This window comes from Telopea speciosissima, chromosome 11 (assembly GCF_018873765.1).
Source record: "Telopea speciosissima isolate NSW1024214 ecotype Mountain lineage chromosome 11, Tspe_v1, whole genome shotgun sequence".
Lineage (NCBI taxonomy): Eukaryota > Viridiplantae > Streptophyta > Magnoliopsida > Proteales > Proteaceae > Telopea > Telopea speciosissima.
Window position 1 is genome coordinate 43,220,389 of NC_057926.1, and position 27,919 is coordinate 43,248,307.

The following is a 27,919-nucleotide window of genomic DNA, read 5'->3' on the forward strand; positions in this document are numbered from 1 at the left end:
TATCTTTATTTTAAAAGTAAATTTATTCTCATTTATGGAAACCTAAGCAAGATCATCCAATAGGATCCCAACTCTTGGCACACTTTGAAACATAAGGAATATCAGGATAAAACTATTATAAAAGCAAGCGGGGAGGAGAGAAGTGAAGGATTTTTTAGCATTTTCTCTATTTTTTTCTCTCCTCACACAAGAGAGTTCGTCACACTCCCACCTGCACACCTACAAAATTTCTCTCTTGTGATCTCAATTACTGAAGAGTGTCTTCATTAGATCTGAGCAAGAGTTGTCTATTATTTACTGGGTAAATAATACTAAATTTGGAAGATGAATTAGATTCACTTAGTGCAACCTTTCCTATAGGGTCACATCTCTTACCTGACATACTCTGCATGAGACTCTAGGGATCAAGTTATATTTATATGCGACTAATGGGAGAGGAGAAGGTCTATACATTATCGATTTTAGGGTTTCTAGTCTTTCGTGAATTTTGCAGGCATTTTCTCTCCTCCCTTTGTTCTTCTCTCTCATCTCCCTCTTTTGTAATTGTGAGCTAGGGTTTTTGAAGTCCTATTTGAGGAAGAACATTCGATTGTATGGATCTCTCCTACACATGATGAATAGACAACTTTATCGCCCCCAGTACTGGGGGCAGTCAAGTGCCATCATGCGGGCGGCCCCACCGTGCACACATGGGTGGTGCCCCAGCTGCATGATGCGCACTTGATCGCCCCCAATATTGGGGGCGATAATTTTCCGATGAATAGTCAGTTCAAGTAATATAATCCTTCAAAGATCCTGCACTTGAGGGTTTTGAGGTAACCCTAAACCCCATTTTAAATGTAGTTGATTAATCATGTATTGCATGATCAACTGTCCAAGGGTGCAAAATTTTTGTTCATGGGTCATGCTTTGGTTGGAACGTGGTTACACTATCAACTTGAGCGTTGTGCCAAACAATCCCTAAATTTTAATTCCATTTCAACAAAATTGGAAAAAGTTCTTATACACCCTGAGTGTAGAGTTTAGGGTTACTATTACTCCCACTACTAGTTGAATGTCTGAAAATGCCCCCAGTTTTTTTACACCCATCTTATGACAATGACACACCGAGGGGTAGAGAAAATCCAACAAAATTTAGTTTGAAGTGAAAAGAGCCGCACGATGCTAGTGTAGAGATTATTGCGTATACTTCTCCGTAGATGATTTGTAAATTGTAATCCTCTCTCCTTGTTAAATAGCCATTCCTATTAGACGATTCATAACCCTCCATATTATTGGTGTAAAACTGCAACCTGGCCTCTTAGCAAACCCTCCCCATTGTTTGATATACGGGAAAGAAAAAAAGATAGACACACATGCGGGTGAGCGAAATGACCAGCCCACCCTCCCTGAATGACACAAACTCCACCCCTATCCCACCCGCATCCAGATCCTCTACTGTCGAGCTGCCCGGCAGGACTGTGCTGTGGGTAATGACCACCTTACCCCCACTCGGGCAAGACATTTGGACAGGGATAAGACGGACATTGCGTGCAACACCGTGTCGGGGCAGCACAGTCCTGCCGAGCAGCTCGGCAGTAGAGGATCCAAATTCTATCCCACGCACCCCTATGGCCCATCCCACCCTAACTGTCTGGGCGCGCAGGCTGCGCTCCAAACAGAGAACGTTGCCCCAGAAAGATATTCTGATCTGGAAACACAAAAAGGAAAAGGTAATAAGCCCTGCGCGTAGAGGACATAACAGCTAGCCTTCTTAGATAGCCGTTGAAACCGGAGAGAGTGGTGTTTCCGAGCAGCGTTTCAATGGCGTTTCTGTTTCAGAAGTTCCAAGAGGTAACTCTCCCTCACTTTACAGCATTATTTGATTACTACCTTCCGTTATTAGCATTTCGATCTTGCAGAGCCTATGTTGATCATTTCTCTATTACTAGCATCTTAATGTCAGCATGATTAGTGAAGCGTAGTGGGTAGGTTCTGTTTGTCGTTGAGCTGGGTTTTGGGTTTGGATTGGAGATATTATCATTAACTCTTAATTCTATTCAAATTGATACGATATTGTCATTTCTATTACTTCAGTTCTTGGTTTTTTTGTTGTTGTTTTGGGTTTTCCCACCGAAATCGGCACTACATATCTACTGTATTTCAGATATTCAAATCGATCCATAATGCCAAGGAAATTAGTAATTGGAGATAACAGGTAATGTATCTCTATTGAGACAACAACTGTTTAAATCAATACCTTTTTTTAGGGTTTAGTGGTGAGTTGCACATGTATGTCACTTGCTCTATTCATGACTTAGCCTATAGTACTGTTTATAGTTGTATCACTATGGTATTGACTTGGCTTAGAGGTTGAGACTTGTAGACTACCATCCGTTTGTCTTTTTTCCAGAGTGAAAAGTTGAGTCTCTCTTCTTGTTTCTTTGGTGGTCCTAGTGGGATCTGTTTTGTAGATAATCTAAAATAATTCTGTTTATTAGAGTGATTAATGAGGATGCCCTAGGACTGATGTTAATGGTGAATTGGAGAAAGAAGCTACTGGAGGGCCTCATTGGTTAATCCAGATAACAAAGATGGAAGTATAGAGGAGTTTGATCCTCCTTGTGGAAGGATCTACAATGATGGGGGATGGAATTTTCTAACCTTCCATTCTGCTTTTACTGCCGAAACCCCTCTGTTCCCAGTGGTCAGTCCATTAGAGACTTTGCTCAGTCTATTATGGATTTGGATACACTCGGTCTATATTGCTTTTTGTATTTGTTATTTTTGACCATAGATGTTGCTAAGTCTCAAAATTCTTTATGAGTAGTCAGGAAAACTGTCCTGATTTTTTTTGGTGGGAGTAATTTATGGTTTTAACTGTTCTCATGATCAAGCTCCCTGACCTATTTGTGCTATTTGTGCTACATGTGGCTTATGCTGCACTGAATGGTTATCTAGAGGATGCTTTACCCAATAAGTAATCTTAGGAATGATCCTAGTCATTTGACAAATGACATTTTTATGAATGCCTAGAATCATCTCCCTGTGTCTATTCTTGCTAACAATTTCTCCTAGATGGAATCAATAAATTAGTGGTTATCCAAGTCCCTTCCATGGAACCTGTAAATTGAGATCACTGCATGGTTATTCATCTAATTATTTGTCCTTCATATGTCCAGGGTGTGAAAACTCTTGCTAAGAGTTCCACGTTTGCTAGAGATCCAAGGCACCTCCAATTTGAAGCAGACATGAACCGTCTCTTCCTTTATACCAGGTTGGTTCCATTTTCTTGGCTGAATTAATTTTTGACCCATTTTATACTCATTTCTGATTCTTCATTTAAAATCTACTATTTTCATTCATTTTTTTAAAACTTTTTTATATAGAAATTTGAGTTTGCTTTCTTGTTTAATCTCAGTTTTATTGATTATTAAAGCATGAATATCATCTACCCACCCCATCCTCATGGAGAACTTTCCACCTTAGGTGGAGAGGATGAGGTGACCACTCAGATGAATCTGGTTCCCAAAAGATGTTTGTGTAGAACCATGGAAAATCCCACATCACCTAGGGATGTGCTATGGAATGCGTATATATGCTATTGCCTCATTTACTTGGCATGATGCATTTTAAAGCCGTACGGCCTACCTGCCAAAGCGGACAATATCGTGTCATCGGTAGGGCCGGATACGTGGCACTTCATGAGTATTAGAGTTAGGTATGGTTTGGCTGTTGGGAATATATCCATGGTGGAAGCGTGGATCTACAACCACGGAAAATCCCACATCACCTGAGGATGTGCTATGAAAAGCATATATATGTATATATATATATATATATGCTATGGCCTCCCTTACTTGGCATGACGCGTTTTAAAACCGTGAGGCCCACCTGCTAAAGCGCACAATATTGTGCCATCGATGGGGCCGGGTATTTGACGCCTCAGTTTGATACTTCGATTAGTAAAGCATGAAAATCTTGAAATCTCTCTCTCTCATGTTGAGAAGAGTTTAGAGAGTATGTCTTTTACTAATCTGATGGCTTGAGTTTGCTCCAGTATTCAATAGCAAATGGACATGCTACTAAGTCGATGAAAACATCCCTTACTAGTTTGATGCCCTGGAGGATTTGAAAACAAAATGGACCTGCCACTAAGTAGATGAATTTTCATGATAGAAATTGGTCATTCCAGGTGATCTGACTATGTTTTCTAGATGGGAAAAGCACAAACAAGCTTCAAACTGCTAGTTAGAAAGAAACTACTATGTTCAAGTGAAGGTGATCCTAATATAAAAGTAATTGAGATAGGGCATTTTGTGCCACAACCATAATATTAAAAGCTGCCATAAACAAAGATGAAAAATGGCCAAGAAATATTGCTGACTAATAATATAAAAACTTAAAAACTTAAAAATAGAAATTATTCTTTAATGAAAATAATTAACTGTGACTTTTATGTATAATTCATATTAGAATTGCACCCTTAGTCTTGATTTTTTGAGTGACTAAATTTCATGTAGGACTATACGGAGTTTTTGAATGCAATAACTTTGCACTGTACTTCTTTCTTTTATAAATACTTACTGATCTTACTTTAAATTCCGTTTACCCTATAGTGAAAGATGACTAACTTTGTTCCTAAATTGTCATTTTTGTTGGGCATGGTTATCTCTTATGCTGATCTGCGCTTTCATACATGATCTAGTCTGCTATAGCTTTCCTGGATTTTCACAAGGTGTTTCTATGTTTTTCAGTCAAGATTCTCTTATTGAAAGACTTTATTCTATTTTTAATCTTGGTCCTTCTGTGCCACATGATGAAGAGTGAAGCGTTTTGCTTCTTCATTTTCTATTTGTCTGTCTCTATGTTGAAGTCATCCTAATTCAAGTGATAAAATTTGTTTTTGTCTGACCCTCGTTGCTACCACCAACTAATCTGTCTGTGCACAACCATGATTTGGTATCATCTCGAAGTGAAGATAGGGATCATGGTGCTGCAAAACTAGTGGGGCAAGTGATGGTCACTGTGGATATCTGCCAACATGCAGGTTCACAAGCACACTACATGCATGACTTGATTGGTGGTGGTAAAATGGGTTTGGGGCTGTGAGAGCCTGAAGTTGGGGATGTGGTGCACGGTCTGTGCCTTTGTGGTGGGCCATGGAACTGGGCTTCTCTCACTCTCTCCAGTTGACATGATTTTTGTCGATAGTCTGATATTAATCCCCAATAGCATAGTCCATTCGAATACTATAGAGGCTGAATGTATAGATTTTTACAATTATAAACATTTAAAGTAGCATTTGTAAGCTAAAGATCAAGACTTTAGTAGCATATTCATTGTTTATGGACCGGCCTGGTGGTTCTTAAAATTTGTTGTCTTCGTTCCTTGTAGGATCCCTTTAATGGTTTCTACATGGGAGGCTTCCTAGGTTGGAAGTCCACCGTTTTTATGACTTTTATTCTATCAGACCTATCATTTCTTTTAGGTGTTTAGAGAAAAAGATGGTGAACTACCCTGAAGGCAATCTACAAGGCTTGTGGCAATTGTCTGAAAAAAGTTGATTTCTTTCTCTCTCTCTCTCTCTCTCTCTCTCTCTTTTCCCCTCTTAGGCCTTCTAACAACAACAAGAAGTCAACAACAACAACAACAACAACATCTCAGCCTTATCCCAACTAAATGGGGTCGGCTACATGGATCCTTTCAAAAACAAAGTAAGAGGAATGAAGATTAAAATAAGAAGAAATGGAATAAAAAGTCAGTTATGGAAAATGAGAATGAAAAATGAAAGTAAGAGGAAAGAGGAAAGCCCATGAAAACAGGAAAAACTCAGCTACATGTTGTCACTAACGTGGATCCTTGCCCTCCAAAAGGCTCTATCTGAGGTCATACTTGGCACAAGACCCAAACTAAGCATGTCATTCTTCACAATCTTACCTAAGGTCATTTTAGGTCTGCCCCTAGCTCTTTTAGCTCCTTCAATCGGCATCAGATCACTTCTCCTTACTGGGGCGTCCCCAGGCCTCCGTTGCACATGGCCAAACCACCTCAAAGGCTCAAACAACATTCCTAACTGCACATAAATTTTTTAGATTTTCCACATGTTCAGATACTCAATTCATAGACAGTAATTTTTTTTTTTTTTTTTAATTCCCTTGCTGATCAAAGTTCTCAGCTGTCTGCCTTTTTGGCTTCATGAAAAATCTGAGGAGTTTTTATTGCATAGTTATGTAGACTTCATTGATTCTCATGCTTGATGTTAATTCTCAGCTATAATCGCCTAGGGAAGGATGCTGAAGAAGCAGACGCAGAAGTGATAATTGACATGGCAACAAAAGCTCCCTTTGCTGATCAGCAGAAGCAAATACAAGAAAACATTCATACTCAAGTCAAAGGCTTCTGTACATCAATGGATGGGATTCTTCTTCCCAATTTCGACAAGAAAAAGGAGGCTCATAATTTGCCCCTGGAAACAACTACTGCTCCTTCCCGTAGTGGCCTTAGTCTTGCCATTGGCCGAAGTGAAGCACCTAAAAACCACATTGGTGAGTGTTTCTTGCACATATGTTATTGGAAATTTATCAGAGTTGGTAATAGGTCAATTATACTTATTACTCATGATGGAGAGCTTATAGGATTTGGAAAAATGGATTCTATGAATCCTTATTCAGTATTTCTCACTAAGGATATCGCTTAGGCGAAAGCTTAGCCTATTAGATGAACATAACCGTCTGATTATGAACTTGTCTCTGAATATTGTTACATAGTTCTTCTTGCTGTTAAAAATAGTTGATGCATGTTAGTGTTTGTTTCCTTTTTCTTTTTTAAGAAGAAATCAACCTAGAATCATGTAAATGATGGCTGTACTAGTATTAAAGATAAAAAACCAGTAATAACAAGGGAGTGTAAGTGATGTAGATTGAAGGATGATGCAATTCAAGTTAGTTACTGCTCACATGAACAGTACCACGAGTTACTGTTCACGTGAACAGTGGTATGGGCCCATATGGACAGCTTGTGTGGGTGTCAGAAATAGTTATTCCCTTGCGTGGGGATAATTTCTAGTAGATCTTATTGACCCCAATTGGAGATATCAAGTGGAGGAGGAGGATCAGATTTTATTGCTGTCATTGTCTAGTTTCTATTTCCAGTTTTAGAAAGTAGATTTTTCTGTTATTGTAATTGTTAGAATACCAAGACCATGTAACCAGATTAGAGAATGAAGAAAAAGAGGAGAAGAAGAAGAAGAAGAGAAGAAGAAACACAAGCTTCCCGAGAGGAGGGGACAGCCTGCAGCTAGAACATAATACCTAGCCGCAGACACTGACCCATATATTTATAATATCGCAATAAGAAAGGAAAGAAGATACAAGGACTAAACTACTCCTGTACCCACGATACTACAATAAACTCAGAAAGGAGAACTAAACATAACATGAAAGACTAAAATACCCCTAAAACTCAACAGTAATGACACTAGACACTAGTTGGTTAGGATCTTTTAATGTTGCAATATTGCTATTAGATACTTCCCTGATTTATTTAATAGCTAGGATCTTAATTACTGCTTGTTCAAGGTCTTCTATTGTGTTGTCTTTCCTTTTTTATTGCTGGCTTCAGCCACTTTATATGTGTTGAAATAGGCTGCTTACCCGATTGGGGTAAGCAGTCCTAGTTGGATTGGGATTAGTCCTACTAGTCCTAGCTGATTAGGATTAGTCCTAGTCATGTTAGGAGTAGTACTAGTCAGATTGGATTTTTTTATTTTATTTTATTTTTATTGTTTTATCCTCAGCTGAGTCCTATTCTGGCATTCCTAGTTGTATTAGGAATTCCTAGTAGGACTAGGACTGAGGTGTTATTATTCCTATTTGTACTTTGATCAGTTTACTTCAAGTTATTATAAATAAAGGGGCTTGGGTGATCGATTCCAATCACTCAAGCATTCATTCCAATGCTGTTTACATGGTATCAGAGCCTAATCTGATCTAGGAAACAGCTTCTCTCGATTTCAGGTTCTCTCCTCTCTCTTCTTTCTCTTTTTTTTTCCTTTTTTTTCTTCTCTCCACCACTCTCGGCCTCCTTCTCCACATCAGGGCAGCAACTGTGAGGTGATCTAATGCAATTTTAGTTGCTGCCCTCAATGTCACCTCATTGAAGATCGAAGAACAGCTGGTGTGACCTAAATCTGCCGGCAGGATTATTCCATCCCTGGAGATCGAGCTCTTCTTACACCTGAAGTTTGATTTCTTTTTTTATGGAGATTGTTCCCTGCTTCTATTGGTCTACACCAGCCCTTAGTTGAAGACTGCAGAAGTGTTTGAGATACAGTGCTGCACTTTTCTGCAATTTCCTGCAATCAGTTTTTCTGCAATCAAGCTTCTTCCTAAATTTGTCAAAATTTAGGGTTTTTTATTGGCTCATCAGAAAGAGCTAATTTTTGGAGGTTATCTTCCCTGGTATTAGTAGGGAACTCGACCAAGGTTTCAGCCCATTCTGACGGTTGAAAAACTCTGCAAATTAAAAACCCATTCGAATCAGTTTTTTTTACAGATCTGATTTTTCTGTCTGGCTGAATCATGGGTGACTCAGAGATGACTACTGCTACTTCTGGAGGAGATCAAACTAGGTCTGATTTTCTTCCCTATGCTGCTGCCATTAAGCTTGATGGTACAAACTACTTGATTTGGGCCAGATCATTATCCCTAACAGTGGCTGGTAGGGGACTCACTGGCCACCTCACTGGCACCACCAAACAACCTATTGAAGAAGGTGTTGCTTGTACTAAATGGGCTGCCAATGATGCAATGGTAATGTCCTTTGTTCTGAACTGACCTCTGTAGTCAGTATCTTCTCCTTGACACTGCTACACAGATATGGACAGCTGTCAAGGGCACTTATGGTCGTTCAGGAAGTGGTGCTCAGGTTTATGAAATCAGGAAGACACTCCAAACCACTACTCAGAGGGAGATGTCTGTCACCAAATACTATGCTGCCCTCAAATGTTTATGGCAGCAATTGGATCACTATGCTCGGTTTCAGCCTACTACTACTGCTGATATTACTGCCTACCACCCCTATGTAGACCAATTCCGTGTCTATGATTTCCTGGCTGGCCTCAATGATGACTATGATCCTATTAGGGTGCAAGTCCTTGGACGGGTTCCTTTCCCCACTTTAGAGGAGACTTTTTCTTATGTTCACAGTGAAGAGACACGACGGGCTGCCATGATGATTACTCCCAAAGTTGAGAGATCAGCCTTACAGATTGGCCCCACTCTTGTTGCTTCTTCTGACAGTGTTGCTGCTTCTACTACCAAAGAGCCTGTTAAGTGTGAGCATTGTCACAAACCATATCACACTAAGGCTTAGTGTTGGAAATTATATGGAAAGCCAGCTGATTTTGAGGTCAAACGTGGTCGTGCTAAGTCTAAAAACAAAGCCAATCATACTGAAAGTGTAGCTCCAACTCCCACTGCTGACATTGGTTTCTCCCAGGAAGAACTCCAGGCTTTGCGTCGTATGTTGAACACATCAACTGCCTCTACTATGTCTGCTGCCAATTCAGGTTCCTTCTTTGCCCGTACAGGTATTTCTTTTGCTGGTCATTGTGCATCACTAGTATCCACTCCATGGATCATTGACTCCGGTGCTACTGATCACATGACAGGTTCTTCTAGCCTTTTTAATACATATTCTCCTGCCTCTGGTAAGGATAAAGTCAAAATTGCTGATGGGTCCCTCTCCTCCATCTCAGGGAAAGGATCCATTGGTTGTTCTCCTTCCCTTACACTGTCATCGTGTTGCATATTCCCAAATTTACAACTAACCTTCTTTCCATTAGCAAGATTACTAAATCCCTAAATTGTAAAGTGACCTTTTTCCCACTCACTGTGTTTTTCAGGAACTGGACTCGGGGAAGATGATTGGATCGGGTAAAGTGCATGGCGGATTGTACCTGCTTGATGGCGATCCTACTCCGGCTTTGCCTTCGGCATCTTTCTCTTCTGATTTACATAAATGGCACTCTAGACTAGGCCATCCCCCCTTAGGTACTTTATCCAATTTATTTCCAGCATTAGTTAAAGATTGTAATAAGGAAGATTTTTTTTGTGAGCCTTGTGTCTTGGCTAAACAGACGCGTTCAACTTATCCTATTTCTAATAAACGATCCTCTTCCTTATTTCATATTGTTCATACTGATGTGTGGGGGCCTAGTAGGAAAGCTTCCTTGACTGGCCATCGGTGGTATGTCACTTTCATTGACTGCTATTCTAGGTTCACTTGGGTTTACCTTCTGCACACAAAGAGTGAAGTTTTTTTATGTTTTCAACACTTTCATCAAATGATTAAGACCCAGTTTAATGCCACTCTTCAAATTTTGAGGAGTGACAATGGGAAAGAGTATATGGAAGGTCGGTTCCAAAAATACCTTCACGCACATGGAATCCTCCATCGGACCAGTGTGTCGATACTCCACCCCAAAATGGTGGTGAGAGAAAAACCGCCACCTCCTGGAGGTGGCTAGGCCCTATGTTTGCTCGCACTGTCCCTTCCCTTTATTGGGGGATGTTGTCTTATCGCAGCCTATTTAATTAATAGGCTGCCCATCGGGTTCTTCTTTCAAAAGCCCCTATTGAGCTATTACTTGGCTCTTTTTCCTTTATAGTCCCACCTAAGGTGTTTGGATGCGTTTGTTATGCTAGGGATACAAGGTCCCCTGGTAAACTTGACCCACGTAGCCTCCGCTGCATTTTCTTGGGTTATTCTGCTACCCAAAAGGGGTACAAATGTTACTACCCTCCATCCCGCAGGACTTTTGTCAGCATGGATGTTGTCTTTCATGAACATGTTCCATATTATGTGTCCCCACCTCTTCAGGGGGAGAGTGTTAGTGAAGATGTGCTGACTATTGACTCTCCACCTCCACTTCAGTCTGTTTACCATGAGTCTGAACCAGTTCGGCCTGCCCCTAGTACTCCCCCTGAGGCAGGGGAAGAGGTTCCTACACAGGGGGAGACCATTTCTATTCAGGGGGAGCAATCTACCCCGGTTCAGACTCCTATCCAAAGGACTATTAGTGAATTTCAGAGGAGGATTGATGCCAGTAATGTGAAGACCTATGCAAGGAAACATAAGCAGGTTCAATCAACTGTTGCTCCAGTACCCATCCAATTGCCGAACCCGGATCCAGAACCTGCCTCTCCACCTGGTAATGATCCTGACTTACCTGTTGCTCTTCGCAAAGGTGTCAGAACTTGCACTCAGCATCCCATATCTCATGTTATTTCTTATGATTCCCTTTCCCCATCCTTTCGTGCCTTTATTTCCTCTCTTTCTTTTGTTCGTATTCCTAACAATTGGCAGGAAGCTTTATCAGACGGAAAGTGGAAGGCAGCTATGATGGAAGAAATGGACGCCTTGAAGAAAAATAACACATGGGAGCTTGTGGTTCTTCCACCTGGGAAGAAAACCGTTGGATCTAAATGGGTGTTTGTAGTGAAACAGAAGGTGGATGGCACTGTGGATAGGTATAAAGCACGACTCGTGGCCAAGGGGTTCACTCAGACATACGGCATTGATTACCAGGAAACTTTTGCACTGTTGCAAAGTTAAATCTGTTCGTGTGTTATTATCTTGTGCGATCCAACCTTGGATGGGATTTGCAGCAACTAGATGTAAAAAATGCCTTCCTAAATGGAACACTGGATGAGGAGGTGTATATGGACATTCCACCAGGGTTCTCTTGTGACAGAAACCAAGGAAAAATATGCAGACTGAAGCGCGCACTTTATGGGTTGAAGCAGTCACCTCGAGCATGGTTTGGCCGGTTCCACAAGGCCATGATTTCTGTGGGCTATAAGCAGAGTAATGCTGATCACACACTCTTTATAAAGAGGGTTGGTGAAAAACTCATTGTTCTTATAGTCTACGTTGATGATATAGTGGTTACTGGCAATGATAGCGATGAGATCAGACGGTTGAAGACCTTCCTTGGACAAGAATTTGAGATTAAAGGTCTAGGAAAACTATGATACTTTCTTGGGATTGAAGTAGCCAGATCTTCTAAAGGCATTTTTCTCTCCCAAAGGAAGTATGTCCTAGACTTATTGGCTGAGACCGGGTTGCTAGGCTGTCATCCTTCAGATACTCCTATGGACCCTACTGTTCGACTCAAAGAGAAAGAGGGTGAGCCTGTTGATAAAGGCCGGTACCAAAGACTTGTAGGGAAGCTGATTTATCTTTCACACACGCGTCCTGACATTGCTGTCGCCGTGAGTACTGTGAGCCAGTTTATGCATGATCCCTACTCTTCTCATATGGAGGCTGTTCTTCGTATCTTGCACTATTTGAAGTTAGCTCCTGGAAAAGGAATTCTTTTGTCTACGCATGGTCATCTACGGATATAAGCATACACTGATGCTGATTGGGCTGGTTCTGCTGATCGGAAGTCTATTTCTGGGTATTGCTCCTTTGTAGGTGGAAGCGTAGCAAGAAGCAAAATGTGGTTGCTCGTTCTAGTGCCGAAGCTGAGTTTCGAGCTATGGCACAAGGTATTTGTGAGTTACTATGGCTTAAAGGTTTGCTACAAGATCTTGGTGTTCCTATTCGTCTTCCTATGATGCTGTACTGTGACAAGGCTGCCATCAGCATAGCACACAACCCAGTACAGCATGATCGTACCAAGCATGTTGAGGTGGATAGGCATTTCATCAAAGAGAAGTTAGAAGCTGGGCTGATTTGTATTCCCTTTGTGACATCTGCGGATCAACTTGCTGATATCTTCACCAAGGGATTGTCTAGAAAATTGTTTCATCCTAATCTAGTCAAGTTGGGCATGATCGACATCTTTGCTCCAACTTGAGGGGGAGTGTTGAAATAGGCAATCGGGTAAGCAGTCCTAGTTGGATTGGGATTAGTCCTACTAGTCCTAGCTGATTAGGATTAGTCCTAGTCATGTTAGGAGTAGTACTAGTCAGATTGGATTCTTTTATTTTATTTTATTTTTATTGTTTTATCCTCAGCTGAGTCCTATTCTGGCATTCCTAGTTGTATTAGGAATTCCTAGTAGGACTAGGACTGAGGTGTTATTATTCCTATTTGTACTTTGATCAGTTTACTTCAAGTTATTATAAATAAAGGGGCTTGGGTGATCGATTCCAATCACTCAAGCATTCATTCCAATGCTGTTTACAATATGTAATGGACCTTTTGAGTCCTCCCACACGACTTTATGAATGAAAAAGAATTGGTTTTTGCAACCATGTTGCTGTGTGAGGCAGTGTGAGGTGAGATGCCTAGGAGAGAGTGACAGTCTCAATCTACCCCATCGCTCTTTTCTATCTTCTTTTCTTCCTTATTGATTCCCTGTTCTTGCATTACTGTTCTGAGATGTTTTGCATAGCTGAGTGTCAATCGAAGTCTTCTCAGTGGCTGCTGATCACTACAATATTGCCCTATTAGATCCATCTACTGATTCTGGCTGAAGCTTCAAAAAGACTGCCTGCGGTTCTGCAGATCTGAGTTATCACTTCAGCAACTTCAAGCGGACTGATCTCCAGATCCAACCATCAGTTGCTGTTGATATTTGGAGGGTTGAATTATCATTCAACCCTTTTCTTCATTGGTGATGATCCAATGGTTGGGTTTGTCTATATCACATTACGTACTAAATATGATATATACTTTCTAATTTCATGACCTGCTGATATCTCAGCATCTTACCATTAGTTTGGGCTAAGATTTTTAGGGATTCATCCCCTCTAATAGATCTCTCTTCGATTGAAAGATAAGGCCCATCCAATACTTGTAGCTATTGCTTCTGAAGTTGGTTATTTTCTGGTTGTAATTGAGATCCTATTCTGGCGTTGAGTCACTTGTGACTTGGCCTTACATTATTTGGTATCAGAGCCTATCACCTCCTAGGGTTGATATTACTACAAGGAAGATGAAGCCAGAAGTTCCTTACTTTGCAAGACAGATGGATCCATACCTATTCCTTGATTGATTAGATTTCTCTGGAACAATATTTTGATTGTTACAACTTGACAGAGGAGCAAAAGATTAGATTTATTTACTTGCGATTGACTGGTCATGTTAGAGAATGGTGGAGATTCCATGAAGAGAGGCTCAAAGTTCGAAGACGTAAACCTAGGTACTGTAGTCCTAGATAGACAAAGGTCTAGTAGGAGCCAATTGACCCAGGATCTCCCTAAACAACTGGCCGAATGGGCAGACTTGGGGAATTAGGTCAGATTTAGGGTTAGGGTTATGGTAATGGGTAGGTGTGATAGATGATAAAGCTAGGCAGGTCTAGGGGAAGCTAATGATATAGGTTTTATTAGGTTTAAGTGAAAATTGAAATTCCAGAAAAATTAAGGTTAGGGTTTCGGGTTTTGGGAATTCAGAAAAGAGATGAGTTTAGGGTTTGGAGGGGGAATTCTGGACAGGGCTTCTGGCCGAGTGGTAAGGGCAGTATGGGGAAGGTTCGAGTGTAATATGATTGAATTCTGTAGGCTGGTTAGGTCTGGGCAGGTTTTAGGGTTTTGGGTTTCAATGATGGCTGGGAGCTAGGTCGAGTGGAGGGTGTGGTGTAAGGGAGCTGTGATCCAGTTTTGGGTGGATTCTAATGAAGGAATTGTGCTGGACAGACTTTAGATGATCTAGTGTTTAATGGGGATCGATGGGTTTTAATGGAAGCTTAGGTTGGAAGGTTAGAAGAAGAAGGGGAATGCTAAAACAGTAAAATAACTTACTGGATTGTAGGTTCTTCAATGGCAGCTTGAAGATGAGCTTGAGCAGGGCCTCCCGATCTTAACAGATGCAAGGAGTCGATCGGAGTCCACCAATCCCTTCCACCTTGATATGACTCACAAGGCCTCCTTGATATTACCTACAAGGAACACTCTCAAAGAGCAAGCAACAACATTCATGGCAGCAGCATAAAAAAAACGATTTTTAAGTCTGAAAATTCTGTGGGGGAGCCTCCCACGTTTTATTATAAATAATAGGCTTAAGGCCTAATTCCTAATACAAATCTGATTCCCTCTCCTTTCAAAAATCATGGAGAGGTAGGAATAAACAACTTAAAAACAATTAAAACACGTAAACTAAGAAGATTCCTAAGTAACCAATAGGATATAAGATCCTAACAACCAATAGGATCATTTCACTTAAATTGAACCAAATATGAAGTGGTTAAATTTAAGCTTACAATTGAATTGAAAAAAAAACTAAGTATAGAAAATAGAAAATAAACTAAGGCTAAAATAACTAAGGCTCCTAGCTAAGACCCTATGATTAGGGTGGCTTCTTCAGCTCATGGATGCTTGGATCTGCATCAACTCTCCCTGACTTAAAAACATTCATCTCCGATGAATGAGTGAAGTCCATTAAACACTCCTGCAACTCGGGGCTAAACTTGTTGACATCATTAGTATGACTCCAAGTACTGTTTTGGCTTGAAGAAACTCGTCCTCGAATTTTGTGGTGATGGGGAGGAATTAGCATGTGAGTGGCAACTTTAACACTTCCCGAACAAAATTCTGGTGAGGCTGGAACAATAGGAATAAAGTCTTCAAGTCGTGGAGCCTTCTCTTCAAAGAACCAAGGTGGCATCACAAACTCTATGTGTTCAACCTCCATAGAGTCTTCAATGTTAGTAGCCTTCTCATTGAGCTCCACCTCTTCAAGAACAGCCTCTTGAATGTCATTGCCTACTTGTGGAATGCTCACAACCACCTCTTCATCTACTGCTACTTCATCCATCAGTACTTGAGTAATAATGCGAACGCCTCGAGTATCACCTCCCAAATCTTCATAGTAACCAGCTAAGTCATCATCATTGGGTGGGGGATAAGCATGGAAACCCGGTTCATTGTCATTGTGAGGGGTTTCATCTTCCTTCTTAGCCACATTAACAGGTTTATGCTTTTGTGGGCATTCCTTGGCAAAATGCCCAATCTCATTGCAGTGGAAACACTTGTAGGAATCATTGCTGTCCATTGGAACTTTACCTTTATGATTATCACGTGGAGGGGCTGTAGGACGGGAAGACCTACTATCAAAAGGGCCTAATTGAGTAGAACCAGCAGCAGAATGTCCAGCTCGAGTGTAACCATTAGTAGTAGACTTGGAGGCTGGAAAAGTTTTATTGGTGTCGACAGCTGAAGAATCAAACTTTCTATTGGCAGCCAAGAACTCTTCAGCCTTTAATGCCTTCTCAAAACAGTCCCGGGCATCAGCTACACCGATAGCTCTGATAATATCAGCCCTCAAACGCAGTCGAAACCGAGATGGCATCTGAGTGCTACTCTCTAGTGCCAGTACGGAGGGAGTTGAATTGGTCCTGCAACTGTGCTCTGTAATGTCTGGGCAAATATTTCTCCCTCAAATCATACCTCATGTCTTCCCAGGTAGTAGGTGCATGACCATCAAGTTCCATGTCCCTCTATGCAGTGCGCCACCATTCTCGGGCAGGGCCATCCAGCTTGGTACGTGCCAATCTCATCTTTCTATCTTCAGGCAAATCATACCAATTAAAATAATCATCAAGAGCAGCAAGCCAGTCATAGAATACCTGAGGATCATGGTTCCCATTAAACTCCTTCTGCTCAAGCTTCACCTTCTGTGTGTCATACCTTCGGTTGGAAGCTTCATCTAAAGTGAAGTAGGATCTCAAGTACTCCTCAAAATTAGGCCTTTGAGGGTCTTCTCTAATTCTGTCCCTGTCTTCTCTGTACCCATCTCTGTCATGTCTGCGCCTATCTCTATGATCTCTATATTCCCTGTGATTCCTGTAGTGATCTCTGTAATCCCTGGATCTATTTTTGTGATTTCTATTCCTTCCCAGGGTTCCATGTACTTCAAAATTAATTTGGAATCTGTCCTCTTCTTAGGGAATGTTGTTGTCCCTAAGAGGTGTAATCTGCCTTTGTTCCATAATTTGTAATCGATCATTGATAGATTTCTAATCTGCCGAAAGCTTCTGGAGCATCTCCAAGATGGTAGCCATGGGATCGGGTGGAGATGGCAAATTTGTATTGAGCACTAGATTGCCATGTTCATCCATGGCTCTGATACCACTTAATGTAGTTCTAGATAGACAAAGGTCTACTAGGAGCCAAGTGAACCAGGATCTCCCTAAACAACTGGCCGAATGGGCAGACTAGGGGAATTAGGTCAGATTTAGGGTTAGGGTTATGGTAATGGGTAGGTGTGATAGATGATAAAGCTAGACAGGTCTAGGGGAAGCTAATGATATAGGTTTTATTAGGTTCAAGTGAAAATTGAAATTCCAAAAAAATTAGGGTTAGGGTTTCGGGTTTTGGGAATTAGGAAAATAAATGAATTTAGGGTTTGGAGGGGGAATTCTGGACATGGCTTCTGGCCGAATGGTAAGGGCAGTATGGGGAAGGTTTGAGTGTAATATGATTGAATTCTGTAGGCTGGTTAGGTCTGGGCAGGTTTTAGGGTTTTGGGTTTCAATGATGGTGAGGGGAAATTAGGGTTTTTATGGGTAGATGGGGCTGGGAGATAGGTCGAGTGTAGGGTGTGGTGTAAGGGAGCTGTGATCCAGTTTTGGGTGGATTCTAATGAAGGAATTGTGCTGGACAGACTTTAGATGATCTAGGGTTTGATGGGGATTGATGGGTTTTAATGGAAGCTTAGGTTGGAAGGTTAGAAGAAGAAGGGGAATGCTAAAACAGTAAAATAACTTACTGGATTGTAGGTTCTTCAATGGCAGCTTGAAGATGAGCTTGAGCAAGACCTCCCGATCTTAATAGATGCAAGGAGTCGGTTGGAGTCCAGCAATCCCTTCCACATTGATATGACTCACAATGCCTCCTTGATATTACCCACAAGGAACACTCTCAAAGAGCAAGCAGCAGCAAAAAAAAAACGTTTTTTAAGTCTGAAAATTCTGTTGGGGGGGGGGGGAGCCTCCCACGTTTTATTATAAATAATAGGCTTAAGGCCTAATTCCTAATACAAATTTGGTTCTCTCTCCTTTCAAAAATCGTGGAGAGGTAAGAATAAACAACTTAAAACAATTAAAAGACTTAAACTAAGAAGATTCCTAAGTAACCAATAGGATATAAGATCCTAACAGCCAATAGGATAATTTCTCTTAAATTGAACCAAATATGAACCGGTTCAATTTAAGTTTACAATTGAATTGAAGAAAAAATTAAGTACAGAAAACAGAAAATTGTTGGCAGAACCGTGGGTTAGAAAGAGAGAATGAGAGAAAATAATGACTTAGATTCATTGATAGGTAAGCCCCTCTATTTATAATAAATAGAGGGGAAAGTTACAAAGAAACTGAAATAGACACAATTACCCCTAACTAGCTGACTCTATAAGAGCAGCAACTTAAACTAATAACATAAGAATTAAACTACCCCCAAAAGGACCAGAATACCCCCATGGTATTCTGGATTACATATTCCAACACTCCCCCTCAAGCTGGATTATACAAATAAGAGAAGAAAGAAAATCCAGCTTGAACTAATAAAAAAAAGGAACTTCATAATAATGCTAACCCTCCCCCTCAAGTTGGCGCATAGAAGGTACTAATGCCCAACTTGAACAAAATGGGAAGATACTAAGTTGCAACAGAATCCAGCTTGACAGATGAATGCAGCTCCCAAATAAACCTTCAAGAACTTGCAAAAACAGATCTTCAAAACCTGGGCAGACTTGATCAGCAAAAGAGGCAGCTTTCACCAATTTTCTACAGCTGTCCAATGATGAATCTCTGACTGATAATCTTGAAGATAAGTAACTAGGGCAGTAAGCAACGGCAACAAATGAATCAGGCAGCAGTAATGATCAACCGAACTGTAGATCCTCATATAGGCACTGTAAAGGCACTGTAAATCCTCAAATAGGCAGGCAATATCAAAACATCTTCAATACTCTTCATCTCCCCCTTACGGCAAATTCAACCTAATAATGAAATATACCCAATAGCAATGGTGGAGAAGACTGATCTTCTATTTGCACCAATGTTCCTGCATGTTCTGCTTTCTGCAATGGTTGTAGGTGTATTATACATAATCCCCCCCTCATGTGTAGTATTACACGTGGATAGATAACGGAGATGATATAAGAAATAGTGTAAAAATATAATATTCCAGAATATTCCAAAAGGTGCTAAGGGTAATGGAAAAGGAAGAAATGGCAATTTAGAGAATACCATAAACTTCCAAAGTGGTTATGGGTATATGCCAAAGGTATGGTATGGGAGGTGGTGAAGTGAAAAAAGCAGTGGGATATGGAGAAAAACATTGCAACATATAAATTGTCAACCAGCTTCAAACGATCAAACAAACTCCTTAGATGGAAACTCCTGCAGGGGAGAGACACCAAACTCCAATAGTCAAATCTGATAAGTAAACAGATCTGATTTGAAGTAAGGAAAGACTCCAATCTTCAAGGCTTGATCAATCTTCAAACAAGGAAGAACAAGTGTGCAAACTCCAATTTATAAACTCCCATATGCTGATTAGAACTGATGAAGATATCCGGGCAGAATTGATGTAATAAGCTTCAACAAAAAACTTGGATCAGATCTGAATTAGTGAACAATGCTAGGATCAAGCTTCCAAAGTAAGCTGGATTTGATTCAGTAGGGAAAACTTCACACAACTGAATAGGTTCGTAGTTGCAATCAATAACTATGGAACACACTGTTGTAATCCCAAATGAACTGATCTCCAAGGTAGTAGATTCGAGTCTTCAACAATGAAACAAATTCGATCTCCAAGAGTAGGATACTCAGTCTCAAAGACAGGGCAGCAGTAGTCCTCATAAAGGCAGTAGTAACATGTCAACCAGTCATGGTTACAGAAGCCACTCAATAGAACTAGCAAGGTATGTAGTAAAGCTCAATAGAACCAACAAGTATAAGATAAATAACTCAACAGATCCAATAGTAGTTGAAGCAGCTAGCCACATAGGAACCAGTAAAAGAATAGGTTGATAATTGAAGAAATCGAGCCATAAGAGTGAAACCTGAATTTTTCAAAAAACTCCATGAATGATGCTGAAACTTGGGTTGAATACTCCTCTGATATGTATAAGACTCTCCTAAAAAAATCAGCTTGATAGGACAGCCCAATCCCTGGAATCGATTGTAGTCAGGGTTTTGGAAAACCTTGAAATTGAGATCGATATAGGGAAAGGGGGCTGTAATTGCTGATGTAGACTTGCAATAGATGCTGATTAGTACTGCTTGAATGGGACCTCCAATGCGAACAACCAATCTCCAGTTAGTATGAGACTTGTTCTTCAAGAGAGAGAGACTCCAAAAATTGCAGAAAAGTAGGGCAATATTACAGCACTACAGCAGAAAAAAAGACCTTCTTCAAGCCATGAACTGTTGAAGTAGAGTTCTCTTGTAATGTTAGAACCACCTCCAAAGCACTACAACAACAGCAAACATCCCTATCCCAAATCGATTTTTATCAGGGTTTTGGAAAAGCCTGAAAAGAAGAGATCGATTGGGGTAGGGGTCTTCAAAAAAGCTTGGATAGGTGCAATATTGAGGTCGATTGGTCCTTGTAATGGAAGTAATCAGCCCTCCAAAAATCAGCAAAAGCTGAAACCCGTAACCCTAAATTCGATTGGAGTCGGGGTATTGTTAGGTTTTAGCAAGTAACCAAATTAGAAGGTTAAGGAGGCTTTGTTGTAGAAACTAATCCAGCCGTCAGAAAGGATCCAAATTCAGGTCGAGCATCTGAAAAGAGAAACCCTAAAATTGATTGGAGTCAGGGTTTTGAAAAACCCTGACAAGTTGAGATCGATTAGGGTATCAAGGCTGGAAAGGTTAATTAAAGATGGAGAAAAAAGAAAAAAGAAAAAAGAAAAAAAGGAAGGAGGACAATGGAATAGGGTAGAAAGGTGCTGGAAAAGGGTGCATAGGAGTCTCCAACAATGGAGGATCTGCCCTCATTAGTGATAGATCAGATCTCCAAAAAATTCTGGAAAGCTCTAATATCGAAGGTATGGTTCCAGCAGATTTCGAACAGAATTTTTTAATAAAAAAGGTAGTATGGGAGGAGGGCAACAACTAAATCATTGGATGCTTTGATTATCTCATTAGTGCTGCCACCTTACAAGGATGAGAAGAAGAAAAGAAAAACAGAAGAAGGAGAAGCCGAGAAAGAGAGAAAGGAGGGCGAAGTCGATTGAAGAGAAGGAGGAGGGTTTTTCCTTGTTCTCCAACCTAGATCAGACCTGCTCTGATACCATGTTGGAACCGCTTCCTCTAAAAGGCTGACCTTGTAGGAAAGGGAGGAAACAATATGTATATCAAACAGGAGCTCTAACACGGCGGACTATCCAAAGGGGGACACGGGTGGATAAATAATTTCAACACCTGCCCGCTCCCCGGGGGATTCGATACCATGACCCCTGCCTGCTCTGATACCATGTTGGCAGAACCGTGGGTCAGAAAGAGAGAATGAGAGAAAATAATGACTTAGATTCATTGATAGGTAAGCCCCGAGGGGAAAGTTACAAAGGGACTGAAATAGACACAATTACCCCTAACTAGTTGACTCTATAAGAACAACAACTTAAACTAATGACATAAGAATTAAACTACCCCCAAAAGGACCAGAATACCCCCACGGTATTCTGGATTGCATATTCCAACAAAAATAAACTAAGGCTCCTAGCTAAGACCATATGATTAGGGTGGCTTCTTCAGCTCGTGGATGCTTGGATCTGCATCACTAGGACTTGGGAAGAGATGAAGCATGAGTTGGAGAATAAATACCTACCTGAACATTTCCAAAGAAAGCTCTCCCTTCGACAAGGTTACCACCAAAATACATTTACACTTGAAGAGAACTTGAAACATTTATTAAACTGCATGACTGCTTTTGAGCAAAAAGTTAAAGCCAAATTTGGTCCCCTCTACTCTCCACCTCCAAGGGATGCTACCATGGCAGCCGTTAAAGTTGTGAAAATAGAAGAGCAACAAGTAGATGTTCCTACTGAAGAGGTCTATGTCGAAGACATCAAAGTAGACACGACTAAGCGATGATAGATGAGGTAGCGGTCGAGAACACCCCCCAAGAAATCAACAAGGATGATGCTGTCCTTGAAGAGATGAAGTATGTATTTGAAGTCTTTGAAGAGAAAGTTCCCAAAGTTGAGGACCCCATGGATATGACGTCCATAGTTAATATTGATTCAGAGGTTGATTACATAGAGTTCATCATTCCACCTAAGTTCTTCGAAGAGAAAGCTCCCTGCTTCAAAGATTTCATTCCAAACATCTGTGAGCTGCTGGAGTACTGTTTTTGGCTGAAACTAGACGCGCACCACACCATGCTGATCCCTCAATTCTATAATACTTGAGGGTGAGTTTCTTTTAAGATCAGGAGAGTTGATATAGATCTAAGCATGATGCAATTCAAGTTAGTTACTGTTCATGTGAATAGTGGTGTGGGCCCATATGGACAGCTTGCACGGGAGGTATTTCAGAAATATTTATTCTCTTGCATGGGGATAATTTCTAGAAGATCTTGTGGGCCCCAATTGTCTATTGCTATTAGAAATTTTCTTGATTTATTTAATAGATAGGATCTTAATTACTTCTTGTTCAAGAGTTTCTATTATGTTGTCTTTCCTTTTTTGTACTGCTGGCTACAACCACTTTATATGTAACAGACCTTTTGAGTCCTCCCACACGACTTTATGTATGAAAAACAATTGGTTTTTGCAACCATGTTGTTGTGCGAGACAGTGTGAGGTGAGAGGCCTTGTAGGTGAGATGCTTAGGAGAGAGAGTGAGAGGCTCGATCCACCCTATCCCCCTTTTCTTCCTTATTGATTCCCTGTTCTTGCATTACTGTTCTGAGATTTTCTGCATAGCTAAGTTGCAACGAAGGTTTTGTTATACCCAATGGATCACTGAGAGGGGGGGAGGGTGAATTAGTGATATCTAAATCATTACTCACAACTTGCCTCACATGCACACTCATCAGTCAGGACCTGAAAGCAAATCACAAACCACAACACAAGGCAATACGTGGTTCGGCAATGTGTCTACATCCATGTGCAAATGACCGTTTAACTCAAATCTGGCCTCAATATAATGCACAATACAATCGTTCGACTGCACCCACTGAGAGCAACCGAAGGCCTTGGAAACTTGTTTTTCTCTTCGATTTGAATTGGGGGAAATCATCTGGCATAAAAAAATGACCCTAATCTTTACCATCACAATAAGTTTTTGGGATTTACAGTGCTAAAATCACGTATCGAAACAGATTTTGGCGAAAGAGGTAAAGTTGCAGATCTCTTTTATTTTTTCTTGGTTATGTATCTCTAGATTAGGTAAAAACGTCTCAAATCCTTGCATCAAACTGATATATAGTCACATATTGCATTAGTGTTTTATGCTTCAAAACTGTATTTTGCATGTATCCTAAGCACATCCGTGCTTCTATGTGTATCTTGCATCTCTCCGATACAATACTACAAAAAAATAGTAGCTCAGTGCATGAGGCTCCCACTACTGAAGGGTCTGGGAGGGGTAAATGTATGCAGCCTTACCCCTGCTTTGCGGAGAGGCTGTTTCCATGTTTCAAACCTGAAACCTGATGGTTGCAATAGCGCAACTTAACCATTGCACCAAGGTTCGCAATACGATACATCTCTTGAAATTATCCTTCCAATACGGATACTATAAACCTTGTTTCTAGCTGTTGCTTATGCTTTCCATTTGGCTACAGTTAATTGTACTCAGCTGGTTATGGAAATTCTTCTTTCAATCAATCAGATTACTAAATACCAGGTTTTGTTCTAGCTTTCTCTAAAATTTATCTCCTTATTATTCATAAATTTGTTACTGATCAGAAAATATTACTTTCTTGATGTTTGACCCTATCTATATCTCTCTCTTGCTTCTTTCTTGAATTTCACTCATACTGAAGAGCATTTCACGCTCTTGATTGATTTCTCTCATTGCACTAAAACCGATACTAACTGGCCACTATCAGAGTTTTAAAAAACTCCTTCCACAATAGCTGCATGGTCCAGTAGAGTCTATAAACCTTGTTTTGAATGGTTACTGGGATTGGGAATTTGGCAGGATGTTTGTTTATGTTTCACCTTGTAAACCTGTTTCGGATGACCTCATCCATGTCAATTATTTCTACCTCATGTTGGTGGAATACACTAGCATCTATGTTTTTTCCCTGGGATGGGCAGGGTTTATTTATCCAATCTGTCCTGCTTCTGGTCCATCAGTGGGCCCTTTTGGGGTTAGAATTGGTTTTAAGTTCTGATTTATTTGTTTTGGTAATATCTGTGGGGCATTGCATTTTTTATTCTCTACTAATCAAGGGTCTTGCTCTGGTGATATCTTGTAGTGCCCTTATTCTTTCTTTAGGCATAACTGCTAGTAAGGTGAGGGTATGTCTGTTCTTTAACTTAAAAGTTAGTCTATATGTATGTAATCACTCTGAAACATGCAATCAGTTATATAGGTAAATTTTTTATTTGGGAGAGGTAGCTTCTGTATTATCATGCCATAGAGCTCTTATAGGTATTTTTTTCCTTTTTCTTCCTCTTCTCTTACGACTTTCTTCTTATTTAATTCATTAATCTAATTTCTGCTCATATCACTGATCTAGATTATGTTCTCTCTTGTTTAAAATTTTCAATTGGCAACAAAACTATTTCTATGATGTAACTAATTATAATTTTACATAGTAGGAAACCAAAAACGCATAGCTCTATGCACAAGATAGGCCATCACTTATTTGCTGAACTCTGATCTTTCCACCCAATTAAATGTTTTTGAGTTGTATGCCCTGCCTTTCCCTTCTTATTTGGGCCATAATGTCCTTTGTCGTGAGAGCTATCCACACCAGAAAAGCTCATAGAATAAGTTCATTTAGTTGAAACCTGTTGAAATTCTATGTAACCAAAGAGCCCAGCATTCTAAATTTTCACCATGTTTAATCATTCATCAGTGTGAAGCGCCAAAAATCCCACCATTTGGTGATTTTGGTCAAAAGAGGTAAAGTTGCAGTATGTGTAAGTTCCCTCTCCCTCTCTCTCTCCATTGGTTAAATGTTAGTAGGCAAATCCAATATGGGATTCCATTGCCTTGAGAGAAGAGAGAACTTTTTAAATTTGGGGTTCAAAGGCTGCAGGTTTGGGCCTCAATTTAAAAGGCCTAGGTTTGGATAGGCCCTATTTAAAGTTTGGGAAAAGATCCTCTAATCCAACAATGGAGGTACTGATGCAGCTCAAAAATAAACTTGAAAATTTAGATAAGTTTTATTGCCAAAATAAGAAATCAAGTACAAGTTAACAGGAGTCAAAGAGGACCGCTTAACTCAAGGGTCAAAGAGGACCACTTAACTGTGGAGTAGCTTGGGGACTCACTCAACCACAAGAGGACCTCAGTCCTCAAACTCAAATAGTCAAATGGGGACTCCCTTACCACAAGAGATTACATTGGAATCAATGCTTCTTCCCTCTCCTATTCTACACTTCACGATACAATATATATAGAAGGGGGAAGTAGCCATTGGAAAAGAGCCGTTGATTAGAATATCGCCGTTGGAATATAGCCACTGGAAACATCTTGGAAAGAGTGCACGGGAGAAAGTGGAGTGGGCATTAAATGTCCATCATCATGACTACATCAGGTCTTCTCGCTCTCCTCTTCAAATGAAATGACCTCTCTGCCCCCCCTCCCCAACTTATGAAACTGTTTTCTTGCTCCTTGTTTGTATGCTCCCTATGCTGCTTGCTCAGAGAACCCTCTCCCTTAGAAGTTTTATTATGTAATGTTGCTATTAAGCCTTATTCGTTGCTGGGTTTAAGTTGTATTGAGACTGATTTTGAATCTGATTCTAGAAGCTGTTAAGAAGGTTTCTATTTTTCAGATTCCTTAGCTTTGAGATTTTAGTAAAAAGTTTCTAACTTAGAGTTGGAATAGAAGTTTTGGGAGCCAGTCTAGTCTATAGATATCAGTTCAGTTTAGCTTTGTAACAAATGGTTGAGTTATTGTATGAAGAATTTAGTTGCTTCTAGGGCATATTGAGTTTTTTTGTGCCTTGAGTGTTTGTAAGCTGCTGCAATTCGTAGGTTGGCTGGTGATTTACTATTTGTTATTGCTTCCGTTCTTCTCTTCCTCTTTCAATTGATTGACTTTTCTGGTCTGAATCACTATTTCAGGGCTCATAAGTGGAACCACAATCTCACTAGAAATCCTTTTTCCTGGATGGCTGGATCTACATCCTTCTCTTTGTTTATGCCTCCTTATACCCTAAAACCCTTCCCATAACCAAATGTCCATACCTGATAAAACCTACATAACCAATGGCTTGCTGTTCAGAGTGTTTCCTTGCAACCAAATATAGCATCTCACTTAAACCTTGAGCTGCATGGTCGAATTGAGGTTAAGGACCTTTTTTCATATTCTCTTATGAATTAGGTACAATCATAGATTCCTTTGTTTTTTATAGAATTCCTGCACCTCCAGAAGTGGACCATTTGAAACATGATCAAACTGATGTGAGATAGGTTCAAAAACCCCAATCAGATGAGGCAATGGTCCCATATAAATCAATGAACGGGCAAAAATTAATTACAAACAGAGACTAAACACTAATGCAACACTTTTGTCTGGATGCTGCATTTTATCCAATGTGTGCATTAAGGTTGGCTAACATACAATAGCAATTTAGTATTGGACAATTTGTTCTTGGAATCTGAATTATGTCATTTTTCAGCACAGGTGTGCCTGAGACAAAGCCGCTGTCTTTTGCTGAGGTCTCGCAGAGTTTGAAAGATCACTTAGGCTACACTCTGGATCTCAAGAAATCTCAAATCTCCCACAAAGAAGCTGGCCAAGGATTATTCTTAAGTGGGGAAGCCACTGTTGGTGCTGTCGTGGCTTTTTACCCTGGTGTACTATACTCCCCAGCTTATTACCGTTGTATTCCTGGATACCCAAAGGTTGATGCACGCAACTCATACTTGATCACAAGGTATGATGGGGTTGTGATAAATGCCCAACCATGGGGTACAGGTGGTGAATGCCGTGAAGTATGGAATGGGTTAGGTGTCTACAAAACCAGGTCTGATATGGGGGAGGATACAGTTAAAGGTTCGGACCGCTTTTGGAAACTACTTAGCAAGCCTTTGAAAGGTGGACAGGGAGAAAATGGCAGTGAAGTATTAGAGCGGCGTAACCCCTTAGCATTGGGCCATTTTGCTAACCATCCAGCAAAGGGAATGTCCCCTAACGTAATGGTCTGCCCATATGATTTCCCAGTTACTGACACAGCCATGAGAGCCTATATCCCGAATACTTCATTTGGTAACGAGGAGCAAGTGAAGATGAAGAGGTTCGGTAGCTTTTGGTTTAAATATGGGTCCTCAGTTAACAGTGATTCAAACGTTCCTATTGTGAAGACTCTTGTTCTGGTGGCGACTAGGACACTGTGTGATGAAGAGATACTCTTGAATTATCGGTTGAGCAACACCAAGCGGCGGCCTGCATGGTATACCCCCGTGGATGAGGAGGAAGACCGGAGGAGATGGAGCTAGATGTTGCAGGCTCTCATTTGTCAGCACAAGATATTCAAGATTGCTATTATGGTCAGTTGCATGCTCTTTTGCTCATATCCAAGTGGTGCTGTGGGCTTCTACTCCAATTTATTCACTTGACTCTTACATCTTATTATGTCCCCCCCCCCCATCCTTTAGGATACAAGTTCTGTGTTGAAGGAATTTTGACAAGCTAAGAATCCTCTGTGTCGCGGTTCAAACGGCAATGTCGTGAAGGGAGACTGTCTTTTAATGCAACATTCCACTCTTGGGTAAGGTTAAGAAGATGTGAACGTGCCGTTCTTATAGAGAAATCGGCGTGTTCTGAGGTTTGAAGTGGGAGAGA

The 27,919-nt window shown here is 40.5% G+C and overlaps 1 protein-coding gene across 1 annotated transcript; it reads left to right on the plus strand.

Moving 5' to 3' along the window:
• Nucleotides 1–1,700: 1,700 nt before the first annotated feature.
• LOC122646790 lies at nt 1,701–27,709 on the plus strand. Its single transcript, XM_043840394.1, has 4 exons — nt 1,701–1,833; nt 3,162–3,256; nt 6,253–6,527; nt 26,759–27,709. The coding sequence occupies exons 1-4, from the start codon at nt 1,804–1,806 to the stop codon at nt 27,571–27,573; spliced, it is 1,215 nt and encodes a 404-aa protein (XP_043696329.1). The 5' UTR covers nt 1,701–1,803; the 3' UTR covers nt 27,574–27,709.
• The last annotated feature ends 210 nt before the right edge of the window (nt 27,710–27,919 follow it).

Excerpts from the sequence above, each read along its gene's own strand:
- LOC122646790 (XM_043840394.1), top strand. The coding sequence starts at position 1,804 with ATGGCGTTTCTGTTTCAGAAGTTCCAAGAG. Across the intron at positions 1,834-3,161 it reads TGTTTCAGAAGTTCCAAGAG|GGTGTGAAAACTCTTGCTAA; the intron begins GTAACTCTCCCT and ends TCATATGTCCAG. Across the intron at positions 6,528-26,758 it reads AGCACCTAAAAACCACATTG|GTGTGCCTGAGACAAAGCCG; the intron begins GTGAGTGTTTCT and ends TTTTCAGCACAG.